This window comes from Rhinopithecus bieti, unplaced genomic scaffold (genome assembly GCF_001698545.2).
Source record: "Rhinopithecus bieti isolate Rb0 unplaced genomic scaffold, ASM169854v2 scaffold_55715, whole genome shotgun sequence".
In the NCBI taxonomy this organism is placed as follows: domain Eukaryota; kingdom Metazoa; phylum Chordata; class Mammalia; order Primates; family Cercopithecidae; genus Rhinopithecus; species Rhinopithecus bieti.
The window spans coordinates 998,141-1,011,788 of NW_016822769.1; the positions used below are offsets into that span (position 1 = coordinate 998,141).

Here is a 13,648-nt window from a genome sequence, read left to right on the forward strand (position 1 = left end):
TTGAACTCCTGACCTCAAGTGATCCACCCACTTTGGCCTCCCAAAGTGCTGGGATTACAGGCGTGAGCCACCGCACTCAGCCCAGCTGGGTATTAATTTTCTTAAATACTTTTCCCATGTTGTCTTACTGGAAAATCCTAAACTGTATTTTGTGCTGTTAACAGTCCTTTATTATTCAGTGGTTGCAAGTACGCTGAAAGACTTTTCCTAATGTTCATATTTTGGAGGGTTTTTTCTTCTAAATAAAGTTGTGGTATCTTTTTTTTAATCTAAAGGGTCAAAATAAGTAAGCTGCAGTCACACAAATGGGAAATGGTATTTTCTGTTCACAAAAGTATATTGTAATTTATACTAATTTTACCTCACTTTACTAAAGTATACCCAGTGATTTTGTTTTGATGACTTCATTCATTATAATGATTTCTATTCGCCACCTCCAATATTCTAGGAAACAGTGGTGAGCAACACAAGCTCTTCCCTCTTGGAGCTTTCATTTACAAAAGAGGAACAAATGATAGTCCTGCTGTGACAATGTGTTATAAATTAACAATCCTCTTTTAAACTAGATTTATAAAACCTACACACTTGAGGGTTTCCATTTGTTCTTTCTAGTTGTATTTTGAAAAATCTGAAACAAAAGCTTGTATTTTTGTTTGTTTGTTTGACAGAGTCTTGCTCTGTCGCCCAGGCTGGAGTGCAGTGGTGTGATCTTGGCTCACTGTAAACTTCGCCTCCCAGATTCAAGCGATTCTCTGGCCTCAGCCTCCTGATTAGCTGGGATTATAGGCGCGCATTACCACGCCCAGCTAATTTTTGTATTTTTAGTAGAGACGGGGTTTCATCATGTTGGTCAGGCTGGTCTGGAACTCCTGACCTCGTGATCCGCCCACGTTGGCCTCCTAAAGTGCTGGGATTACAGGCGCGAGCCACCGCACCCAGTCAGCAAAAGCTTTTCAAACAGTAGATTGTGAGTGCTATAGGGAATTGTCTGTGTCAGTGATAAGATAGACTCTTAAGAAATTCCTATGATCTAGGCCGGGCGCCGTGGCTCACACCTGTAATCCCAGCACTTTGGGAGGCCAAGGCCTGCAGATCATGAGGTCAGGAGTTCAAGACCAGCCTGGCCAACCTAATGAAACCCCGTCTCTACTAAAAATACAAAAAAAAAATTAGCTGGCCATGGTGGCACGGGTGCCTGTATTCGCAGCTACCTGGGAGGCAGAGGTTGCAGTGAGCTGAGAGTCTGCCGTTGCACTCCAACCTGGGCAACAGTGGGAGACTCCGTCTCAAAAAAAAAATAAAGAAGAAAAGAAAAAAAGAAATTCCTGTTTCTCTAAATCTCATGAGTTTCTAAAGAAGCAAGTCTACTCACATGGAAGAGTAGACTTTGATGACTGGTACAAACTGCTCTTTGATGACTGGTACAAATAGTTTTCTTCTAAAAATGCAAATACAGGCTGTACACCCTCAGATTCCTGAATGAATAATTGGAAGGTTTTTACTGTAATTTAATTAAAATAACTGTAGTATCCACGTACAGATTCAGTTGTCTCCTGTCTCAGTGAGTTTGCCACTATTGGTGAAGAGGCATCAACAGTGACTTGAATTTACATGCTGTATCTGCCTTTCCAATTTCCTCATATCCAATTGTTTATAGAAATAAAACAATGAATCTTATTTAGGCCCAACCAAGGTTTGAATTAAGTTACTTAGTCTTTTTTGTTTGTTTGTTTTTTCAAAGTAGAACTGACTAAACCTTCCAGGGGCCAGATGATCATTTGACTGTGATTATTAAAGTTATTCCTTATAAGAAGGGGGAAAGAACTGCTTATACATTTTGTCTGTTAAATTCTTCCTTTTGCCATACCAACTGGCACTGATAATTTTAAGGTTGAGTTTTTGTTTGTGTGTGTGTATATGTAGATTTTTATTTATTCTTGGTAGCAGTGTGAAATATTTTGTGGGTAGAAAATCCCCGTTTCTTGAAACTGCATAATTTAAAATACAGGTCCAAATAGGTCCTAGGTTTTACAAAATTGTTAGTGTGATTAAGACACAAGGAAGACAACTTACCAATTATTAATATATACAGAATAGAGTACTTCAAGGTAGAAAAAAATTATTATATGTATCAATTATTAGTAATGTTCAGAGACTAATATTTTGGGTATAAATTGAGATTATAATAATCACTTTAGTATTATTGTAAATCCTTTAATAGCTTTCTAAAATGATGTAGCATTTTTCTATTTGGGTGAAACATGGGTTTACATTTATAATACTTGATACTTAAATTTGAATTCCTCATTTCATTTAATTTCTGTTTTTTCAAATGATCATACACATATACTAAAAGAAAGAGGAGTGTTTAGGAAATGATGAAATGATGGAATGTTTTGGTCTTAGGACCTTTTCTCAAAAAATATAAGGAAATCTAAAAAGCATTTTTCCAAATGCCAACACAGAAACATTCCTTCTTATATTTTCTATTCTGGCATGTACAGGGATAGGGAGGCTGTGTGGTCCACTGGTTAGAGCCAAGGACTGGGAGCCAGGAGGATCCTGGGTTCCAATGCGGGGCTAACCACTGACTTACTGTGTGACCTTGGGCAAGTCACTTGACCTCCTTGTGCCTCAGTCAACCATCTGGAAAATTGGTTAAAAAGCAGGACCTCGCTGACAACCAGATGCTGCATCTGAGCTGAGCTTTCCTGGGTAAATAAATTACAAAACAATTTAGAGTTTTAATCCCCTTTATAATTTAATTATAACATTTTGGGATAAACTCAAGTTCTTAAGGCCTAGTAATATTTGGTTGTAAGCTTTCAATAATTGCTAAGAATTTTTATAGTAAAATGGCAGCCCAACGCTTAGGCCCATATTTGTGTTTGAATTTCCTTCAAGAGAGAAAATAATATGGCTTAACCTATAAAGCCTATGGTATATATATGTGTGTATATGTAGAAAGTTTTTTGTTTTTTTTTAATTTGTTTTTATTTTTATGTTTAGGCACCGGCTTTTCCGTGAACATTGTGTTTGTGTACAAGGAAACTATATAAAGGACTTAAATATTCTTGGAAGAGATCTTTCAAAAACTATAATAATTGACAACTCACCACAAGCCTTTGCATATCAGGTAGGAAGAAAGTTGATAAACTCAGATTGGAAAAAATACAATGAAGATACATGCTGCCAAACAGAATATGATGGGAAAAGAAGAGAATTTTCACTGGTGGAATTTCCCTTTAGTGTGTCATTGTTTTAGAATTAGAAATGACAAAGTAGTATATTCCTTTTGGAAAATATTTACTTAAATGACATGCAGCATAAATGAAGAAAAACCTGAGTAAGAAAACTGTAAGATAAGCATCATTTAATAGCATTCTTATCAGTTATTAAATCAATAATTAATCAGTAATTTAATCATAAAGATATTTGAGTACTATAGCTATTTTAACTATGTTCTGGTTATTTGGTTTAATGTTCTGAAATATTTTCTTAGACTATTTTATCAATATATTTGTACCTTTTGCTAGTATAACTACAACTATAGATGAGTCATCCTTCCTCTTTTTTTTTTTTTTTTTTTTTTTTTTGAGAAGGAGTTTTGCTCTTGTTGCCCAGACTGGAGTGCAATGGTACGGTATCAGCTCACTGCAACCTCCACCTCCTGGGTTTAAGCGATTCTCCTGCCTCAACCTCCTGAGTAGCTGGGATTACAGGCACCTGCCACCACGCCTGTCTAATTTTGTATTTTTAGTAGAGACGGTGTTTCTCCATGTTGGTCAGGCTGGTCTCGAACTCCTACCTCAGGTGATCCGCTGCCCCGCAGCCTCCCAAAGTGCTGGGATTACAGGTGTGAGCCACTGTGCCTGGCTGATGAGTCATCCTTTCAAGGTATATTTTAGATTATGAATATGTCCATGTGATATGATTTCTTTCTGTTTTTTTTTCTGTCTTTCTGTTTTTGTTTGTTTTTTTGAGATGGAGTTTTTCTCTTGTCGCCCAGGCTGGAGTGCAGTGGCATGATCTCAGCTCACTGCAGCCTCCACCTCCCGGGTTCAGGTGATTCTCCTGCCTCCACCTCCTGAGTAGCTGGCACTACAGGTGCACACCACTATGCCTTGCTAATTTTTTTATATTATTAGTAGAGATGGGGTTTTGCTATGTTGGCCAGACTGGTCTCGAACTTCTGACCTCAGGTGCTCCACCTGCCCCAGCCTCCCAGAGTGCTGGGATTCCAGCTGTGAGCCACCGCAACCAGCCCCATGTGATAGGATTTCTTAGATTTGCTTCACAATAAGCCAGTCCAGAATAGGGATGATGGAAAGTGAATTGGAGTATAAACTAGATTTGTCCTTCTGTGTTTAAAAATGTCTACAATAAAAGAAAACAAGGGAAAAGCTGTATAGGATATTATTTAGATCCTTTTATTTGTTTACATTTAAAAATGTCTTTAAGAATTTCATCTTGGTTCCTAGATAAAATTATATCAATTATCCTTCATCTCATATACAACATTTAGCCTAAATTTTAAAACATTTTATCCCAGAGATTTTTCACCATAAAATAAGTATGGCTTACGTTCTTGTTTTTAGGCTCCTCTTCAATGAAATACCATTAATTCGTTAAGTTTCTACTATATTTCAGGTTATCCTGCTCGATGGGAATAGAATAATGAATGGGAGATATGGTCACTGTATTTAAGGGGGAGAAAAGTATAGGCTTTTCTATATTCTCTTTAGATTGGTGGTGTCCCATCTTTCACAGTGCCTATCTAGCATTGTACTAATTGTAACTATTTCTTGAAAGAATAAAGGAATATTTTAGTTATATTAATGATCCTTGTAGAATGTGTTTTAATGGAACTTTCTTGTTTAGTTTTATGTACTCTGAGAAGAAATGACACTGAAAAACCAATAGGCTTCAATTTATTTCCTTATCCTCTGTCTCTTGCACTATTGAGTTGTCAAAGAAAAGTCTGGCGACATTACTTTTCAAAGGAACTTTTAGATCAGTGTTTACTTAATAAGTCTTTGTTTATTTTTTAACTTTTTCCAAACTAGGCATAAGTAAAAGAGGATTTAATTACTTATTTATTGTTTTAGCTTTCTAATGGAATCCCTATAGAAAGTTGGTTTATGGATAAAATGACAATGAACTCCTAAAATTGATTCCATTCCTGGAGAAGCTTGTAGAACTGGTAAGTATAGCTTATCTTTTCTGTTGTGTTTTGTTAGCTCTGTTTTGTTTTGTTAAAAGAAATAAATCTTTTTAAATGTCTTTGCTTTATGTGTACTGACTTAAAAAGTCACCTGTGAGCCAGGTCACAGGTGCCATCATAGGTGCCTGTAGTGCCAGCTACTTTAGAGTCTGAGGCAAGAAGATTGATTGAGCCTAGGAATTTGAGGTCATACTAGGCAACATAGTGAGACTCCAGCTCTTTAAAAATAATAACGATGATAATAAAGTCATCTGTCATGGGAGATAAGGGCAAAGGTTGTAAAAGATTATGTGTTGGCCGGGCGCGGTGGCTCAAGCCTGTAATCCCAGCACTTTGGGAGGCTGAGACGGGCGGATCACGAGGCCAGGAGATCGAGACCATCCTGGCTAATATGGTGAAACCCCGTCTCTACTAAAAAAATACAAAAAACTAGCCGGGCATGGTGGCAGGCGCCTGTAGTCCCAGCTACTCGGGAGGCTGAGGCAGGAGAATGGCGGGAACCCGGGAGGCGGAGCTTGCAGTGAGTTGAGATCCGGCCACTGCACTCCAGCCTGGGTGACAAGAGCGAGACTCTGTCTTAAAAAAAAAAAAAAAGAAAAAAAAAAAGAAAAAGATTATGTGCATTTTCAAACTTTTTTGTTTTTTGAGGCAGGGTCTTGTTCTGTCACCCAGGCTGCAGTATAGTAACATAATACTACTCATAGCAGCCTTGACTTCCTGGGCTCAATCAATCCTCCTGGCTCAGCCTCCTGGGTAACTGGGACTATAAGCATGTGCCACCACACCTGGCAAATTTTTGTGTTTTTTTGTAGAGAGGGGATTTTACCGTGTTGCCCAGGCTGGTCTCAAACTCTTGGGCTCAAACTATCTGCCCAGCTCAGCCTCCCATAATGCTGGGATTACAGATGTGAGCCACCATACCCAGCCACATTTTCAGGCTTTATATATTATATTAAAATTATGCTTATCAGTATTTAAGAATTTATAGATTGAATGTCTTTACTATTTCAGTGGTGTTTCTCTTATAAGTTGCTGGGCAGTTGTGTTAGAAATAACATTAAATTGGCCGGGCATGGTGGCTCATGCCTGTAATACCAGCACTTTGAGAGGCCGAGGCAGGTGGGTCACTTGAGGTCAGGAGATCAAGACCAGCCTGGCCAACATGGTGAAACCCCCTCTCTACTAAAAATACAAAAATGAGCTGGGCATGGTGGTGGGCGCCTCTAATCCCAACTACTCTAGAGGCTGAGGTAGGAGAATCACTTGAACCTGGGAGGCGGAGGTTGCAGTGAGCCGAGATTGCACCACTGCACTCCAGCCTGGGCGACAGAGTGAGGCTTCGTTTCAAAACAAAACAAACAAAAAAACATTAAATTTTTCATTTTGATATTATAATTCACATCTAGAATTAATGCTTATGCCACCGAAATTTTATTCTGGGAATTCTATTTCTATATCACATGGAACACTTAGCTTTAAAGACCTATGTAGAAAGTAGAATTCCCTTTTACCTATCTTGGTTTGGCCTCTATTGCTTAATGAAACTTTGGCGGAGTGTAGTAGTACACACCTTTTTAATCCCACTGGTTTTGTTTGTTTGTTTGTTTGAGACAGGGTCTTGCGCTTTCGCCCAGGCTGGAGTGCAGTGGCGCGATCTCAGCTCACTGAAGCCTCCACCTCCCGGGTTCAAGTGATTGTCGTGCCTCCGCCTTCTAAGTAGCTGGGATTACTGGCACCCGCCACCATGCCTGGCTAATTTTTTGTATTTTTAGTAGAGACTGGGTTTCACCATGTTGGCCAGGCTGATCTTTGAACTCCTCACCTCAGGTAATCTACCTGCCTTGGCCTCCCAAAGTGCTGGGATTACAGGCATGAGCCACTGTACCTAGCAGTAATCCCACCATTTTGGAAGGCTAAGGTGGGAGGATTACTTGAGGCCAGGAGTTTGAGACTAGCCAGGTCAACATAATGAGACCTCATCGCTACATACATACATACATAAGCAAGCAAGCAAGCAGGGCATTGTGGTATGTGCCTATAATTCCAGCTACTCAGGAGGCTGAGGTGGGAGGATTGCTTGAGCCCAGAAGTTTGAGGCTCCAGTGAACCAGGATTGTGCCACTGCATTCCAGCCTGGGTGAAAGAGCAAGACCCTGTCATTCATTCATTCATTCATTTATAAATAAATAAACAAATCTTGGGAGGCCAAGGTGGGCAGATCACTTGAGGTCAGGAGTTGAAGACCAGCCTGGCCAACATGGTGAAACCCCACCTGTACAAAAATCACAAAAAATTAGCCAGACATGGTGGCTGGCATCTGTATTCCCAGCTACTTAGGAGGCTGAGGCACGAGAATCGCTTGAACCCAGGAGGTAGAAGTTGCAGTGAGCTGAGATTGTGCCATTGCACTCCAGCCTAAGCAACAGAGCAGGACTCTGTCTCAGAAAATAAAAATTAAAAAAAAAAAAAAATTCAATGACAATTTTAAAAAATCTAAAATTAACTGCATCTGTGTAGTATTTCCGTTTGGCAAACAAAATATGTCATAAAAACTGGTATGTTTTCTCTGCAAGGTAAGAATATCTATGTTATGAGGATCATATCTTTGAAATTATATGCCTTTTTAAAAATTGTCTTTTTTCCACACAGAATGAAGATGTTCGACCACACATCAGAGACAGATTTCGCTTGCATGATTTGCTGCCCCCAGATTAAGTACAAAGACTTGTCAAATCACTGAAGGGGGAGAGAATGCAGGACCCTTTTGGACTAAGACAAAACATTGCCATTACTGTTGAAATTTTGCATTTTGTACCCCGTCTTGCTTTTCTTATCTTTGGTGCCCAATAATAATCAAGGGTTACAGAAAGAGACTTTATCTATCTCAGATCGAATACATATAGTAGGTAGGCTAAAACAGAAGAGTCTTTAGAACTAGTGCAACTCCAGTGAAATTTTTTTATGTACAGGACATCTGCAGTTTATAAAGAATTCTGTTTCTGCCACCAGCAGTTTGACCTGTAGTCACACAGGATTTTATGATAATAACAGAGATGAAAATGGACTTTTATTTTCTCTCTGTTTGGTGCTCTAAGTGGGTTTGTAGCCACTTTTCTGTTACTTTATGATTCTCATTTCAACAGGAATGGCCAGTAAAAGTTGTTTTATTTTCCTGTTAAGGTTTATAACCTTTTACATTTTGACCTGTATTAGATTAGNATCAAGGGTTACAGAAAGAGACTTTATCTATCTCAGATCGAATACATATAGTAGGTAGGCTAAAACAGAAGAGTCTTTAGAACTAGTGCAACTCCAGTGAAATTTTTTTATGTACAGGACATCTGCAGTTTATAAAGAATTCTGTTTCTGCCACCAGCAGTTTGACCTGTAGTCACACAGGATTTTATGATAATAACAGAGATGAAAATGGACTTTTATTTTCTCTCTGTTTGGTGCTCTAAGTGGGTTTGTAGCCACTTTTCTGTTACTTTATGATTCTCATTTCAACAGGAATGGCCAGTAAAAGTTGTTTTATTTTTCCTGTTAAGGTTTATAACCTTTTTACATTTTTGACCTGTATTAGATTAGAATTTCATTATGCATTCCGTTTAGTTGAGGCGCTTCATAGTTTTCTGGAGATAGTCAGTTTTTAGTTTTTTATTATACATTTGAATGGCCGTTTTCCTGCTTTGTCTGCCTGCACATTGTATATTTGTTTAAAAATATTCTCTACTTTTAGTCCATGTAAGTTTCATTTAGAAAGACATGCATTTATATTTTGTTTCTGTAATATTCTACTGTAGGTGAAATCTTTTCAAAAATCAAGAGACTGGGTAGATAAGAATATATGAATGACTAATATACAAAAGATTTAAACCATTGTGATGGCGTATATTCTCAAATGGTAATATCTTGCAATGGCACACAGATTTAATGGATAAAGGTATACCTCAGACTTCACTGTGCTCAGAAATCTTTGAGGAGAAAGTTTGGTCACCTGTTTGGCTTGATTTAGTTACTGCTGCCTTTGGTTTTCTCCAGGAATGAAGTATTCAGCACAGTGACTCAGTATTTTTAGTTATTTTGCATGGGCTGGTAGTACCTCTGTTATGCCCTCAGTTACAATCAATTTAAAACTGTGTAACAGTCTTGGTACCTAACAGTAGCTATGCATAATCCTGTGGCACAGTACACTCCCAAGCCACCAATGCAGTTAATATGCTCTCATAGTGGTTTTTCTATGCTATATGAAAATAGTCTTCAAGCCTTGGTTCTCTAATGCAGCTACCACAAGAGGTTGATATTTTTATAGTGGCGTGTAATCTCCTTTTCGGGAGGCTTTTTATGGAAGGTAGAATTTGTAAAAGTTCGTATGCTTTGCCTCTCAACTGCATTAACATGCCACAGGCTCAGACTGTTTTTGTGTAAAGGATGTCAAAGAACGGCACTTTTTCTAAAGAGAAGTTTGATATTTTGTATGCTTGTTAAGAAAGTACAGTATTGGAAATTAAAGGTGGACAACTGATAATTGAGGAGTATGTCAATTAATTTTTTATGTATATTACCTGTTTACTTGTACAACTTACTGTACAAATTACATGCAGCTTCATTTTCAAATGAATCCTTAAAATAAGGAAATCTTTTAGGAAAACATTTAATTTTGTATTTTGATTTTAAAGGCATGAGTTATGTCAATTTTCAGTGTATTAATGAAGATTTTAACTTTTCATCAGGTTGAGTGTTTTCTTACTATATTATCTGTTGTGTATGTAGTTAGCATATTGTGTCACTGAACTGTTTAAAAATCTAGCATGTAGAGCAAGCCTGTTTTGTGGAAAATCCTTATTCATTAAAAAAATAATCATGGCAGATTTTCTGCAAAAAAAAAAAGCAAAAGCATTTGCAATTCAGAATACTGATTTTTTTAATTTTATTTAAAGAAAGGTATTTTGCTTGCAGGAAAAAAATACTACAGATTCATTTTAATGAGAATCTTTGAAATGTATTTATCTTTAGGGCATCTGGGCATCTTTATGCTGTTTGTCTTCTGTCTTTCTTGAAATAAAATGTACATACGTTACCTTTACATATGCTCTTGCTCAAAATTGTGAACCTAGTTACATTTCTCCCTGCTCCCTTCCTTTTTATGCTCAAACAGCGAAACCCAAAATTTATATGAGATCTGAACTTTCAGCATGCATTCTGTTTGCTGAAAGATTTCCTGATTTAGTGCATTCTCAAAGGGCTTTCCCATAATCTAAAGGGAAATGTAAGCACCTATTCTCTTGTGCCTGTGGGCACTTCAATAATAAAACCAACTTTTAAACTAATCATCTTTTATCAATGATTAAGTTGTTTTCAGTCCCACGCTAGGAAAGTTCCTTTAAGTCAGCTGATCAAGCAGAAGATGCTTCCGTAAAGAAATAAACTAAGAAAATTTTATATGGCTTGAGAAAATTTCTTGAGGCCAAATTAATATTTTTTTCTTCATTACTTTATTTGAGTCATTTTAAATTTGTTAATACAAAATTTAAGATAATTTACAGAGACAATTTAGCCAGCTTCCTTCCACCTTAACATAATGTCTTGTCTTCCCATTATCCTCTCTTTTCTTTATCTGTTGGTAGACATAAAATACTTCCATTTAGTTAATCAGAGGTGTATATTTTTTAAATTGAAATGTGCCCAGCCCCTTCAGCTCACACAGGAAACATGAACTCTTCAAAAACTGACTAGTAAATGCAGGAGAGGTGGATACCTGGTGAGACACAGCGAAAGTGACCTGTATACACATTACAACTCTGGAGTACATATTAAAGTCATGCTATTTCCAGTGGTAAATTCCTGACTTTTAAGACATTCTTTTAAATATTTGTATCATTGTTACGATGTTTTAATCAGTTGTTTTTTAATTCCATGTAATATATGTAGCCCTCATCAGATTTATATCACCGTATTTCTCCTTGTGTCCTAAGAGAATTGATGACAATTCGTAACCATAAATTGTTTTATATTAGCTAGTATGTATATTTATTTTTACCCAGTGGCTTTATCTGTTTCCCAAAATTTGTTTGGGATTTGTTGAAAGCATTGTGTAACTTCTATAAACGGCTATTTTCTTGTAACTGTCAGTGAAATGAATGTGTACATTGTTTTTTTTTTTTTTTTTTTTTTTTTTTTTTTTTTTTTTTTTTTTTTTTTTTTTTGTTTTTTTGTTTTGTTTTTCAAGGGTTAACAGAATGGTTTTTTAAAAAAATTATCTTTGGCCAATGACTTTTTCAGCTAGATCTTACTTTCAGTCAACCTTCTAAAGAAGTTCGTTTCTCATTGTTTTGTTCCGTCAACTTGCCTGAAAGACTTCATCTCATCAATGAAGAAAGCATTTCATTACTCCTACAAATCTTTCCTGCGAGCACAGAATTCTTCATAAGGACCAGATCTCTTTCATGTCTGTGTCAATCACATAAAGCTAAAATGTAAAGGACATTGAAGCCTTTATTTAATTGTACTAATATGATGGTGTTATATACTACATCATTAGCTAGTTAAGGTTTTCTGACCTGACTTCTCTTTGTCTTCCTAGGTATTTATTTGTTATCTCTTTTAATCTTGTGTATCTAAATTAACTTAGTTAATAGTTACCCACCGAATAACTATGCCAAGCAACTAGTAAAGAATGTTTATTTTATTTCCCCTTATAGGGGAAGAGTGGACTGGGAACAAAAATGTATGGGCCAAAAGGCCTTAGGGTTGTCATTCATTCACTTTCTTATTCCTCTTATGAGCTATAATTGAGTATAGTATTTTTTTAGTGGTAATGTGCTTACGTCATTACTTCTCATGTCTTCCCCTGAGTTGAAAGCCTACGACGAACCTGTATAAAATACATTTAAGAATTTTCATAATACGAACCACAAAACTGAGTATCTTATATTGAAATGCTACTTAAGTTATTATTGGAATCCAAGTCTTACTAATTAGGATACATTTTTATAAAATGTTTCTCTGTATCTTGAATTGAAATTACTTGCCCAGAGGTGAGAGTTCTGGGGGTATAACATGATTTGAGATCTTTTTTTAAAAAAGGGTGGGGTGGTGGGAGAGAGCGACAAGTTTATACTAGTTTATGCTTTTGATATTAGTATTTTAAGATACATCAGTTGGTTCCTAAACCTGACCATTAGAATTACTCTAAGGAGCTCTTAAAATAGATTTCTGGGGCCTACCCCTGGAAAATTGTCTCACTGGATTTCGAGAGGGGCCTGAGAGTTCTGGCTTTTTTGGTTGGTTGGTTGGTTTTTCTTCCTTTCTTTTTTTTGTGTTTTTTTTTTGCGTTAAGACTCTCCTGGTGATTCTAATAAGCCAGTATGAGGAACATCAAGTGTATTGTAGCTAAATGTGACACTGGGTTGAGAGGTGCAATAGATTAAGAGCTTTACCAGACATCTCTTTGTGGTAGGAGCGTGTTCTTTTCTTTTTTTTTTTTCTTTTCTTTTCTTTCTTTCAACTGGACCGACTTTCACAGAACTTATCAACGATATCAGTGGAGGAATAATAAAAGAAAGATTGAGCTATTCTAGGCATCATTATCATTTTTGTTTCATTTCATAGCTTTTGGTAAGGGTTTGGCATTCGTATGACTTGGGATAGTTGACCATTTGTGAATGAGCATTTAGCCTAATTAGGACATGTCTCACTGAATGAGACCAAAATTTATATATTATCTGTAAAATAGTAATTTTCGTATTTTGTGTCTGATTTCTATCAAATCTTTTGTATAAGAAATATAAGTCAATGACTCCTATTCATCTTTTGAAATGGAGATTTTTCAAAGGCAGTGTCCTTTGGCATTCAAAGGATTACGGGGGGAGTTAATATTCTCTCTGCCTGTTTCCAACAAGTGATTAATCAAATATACAACAGTCATGCATTTAAAAATCTCAATATATATAGAGTGTTAGCTGTGCTGTAATATTATTACTATGCAGTATTTAGCCGTGAAACTATTTTCAGATTGTAGATTTGAGTTTTCTCAATCTTCGAATTGCTAAATCACAAAGCCGACCGGTCACAGGTTTGTTGTGAAAATAAATCTTTTTTCTATGGAAGCACTCCTCTCTTTGAATATGATTAAATTTATCAGCATCAGAACATTATAATTATTAAACGAAAGACAGTATTTGTACAGGCTGTTTTATTCTATCTTTTGTTTAGAATCTATTTTAATTTTTTTTTTCACTGATTTACTTAGTTTTTTATTGATGTTGGAAAAACAAAGAAATTGGACTTGGAAAAGCTAGTGCCCAAGACTGTGCATGTTTCCTCTTGGGAGACTTGGTTAATTTATTCTCACTCTCATTCTTGTAGCATCGTGATTTCCTAAGGTGCTTGTGGCATATTGATATGATATGTTATGTACATGAA

The 13,648-nt window shown here is 36.6% G+C and overlaps 1 protein-coding gene across 1 annotated transcript in view; it reads left to right on the forward strand.

The window, feature by feature from the left end:
* Window positions 1-8,383, forward strand: part of CTDSPL2 (CTD small phosphatase like 2) — a 109,278-nt gene extending 100,895 nt beyond the window's left edge. The window contains 4 exon segments of the mRNA XM_017861047.1: window positions 3,010-3,136; window positions 5,109-5,145; window positions 5,148-5,203; window positions 7,874-8,383. Coding sequence (XP_017716536.1) covers window positions 3,010-3,136; window positions 5,109-5,145; window positions 5,148-5,203; window positions 7,874-7,939 — 286 coding nt within the window. The 3' untranslated portion in view covers window positions 7,940-8,383.
* The last annotated feature ends 5,265 nt before the right edge of the window (window positions 8,384-13,648 follow it).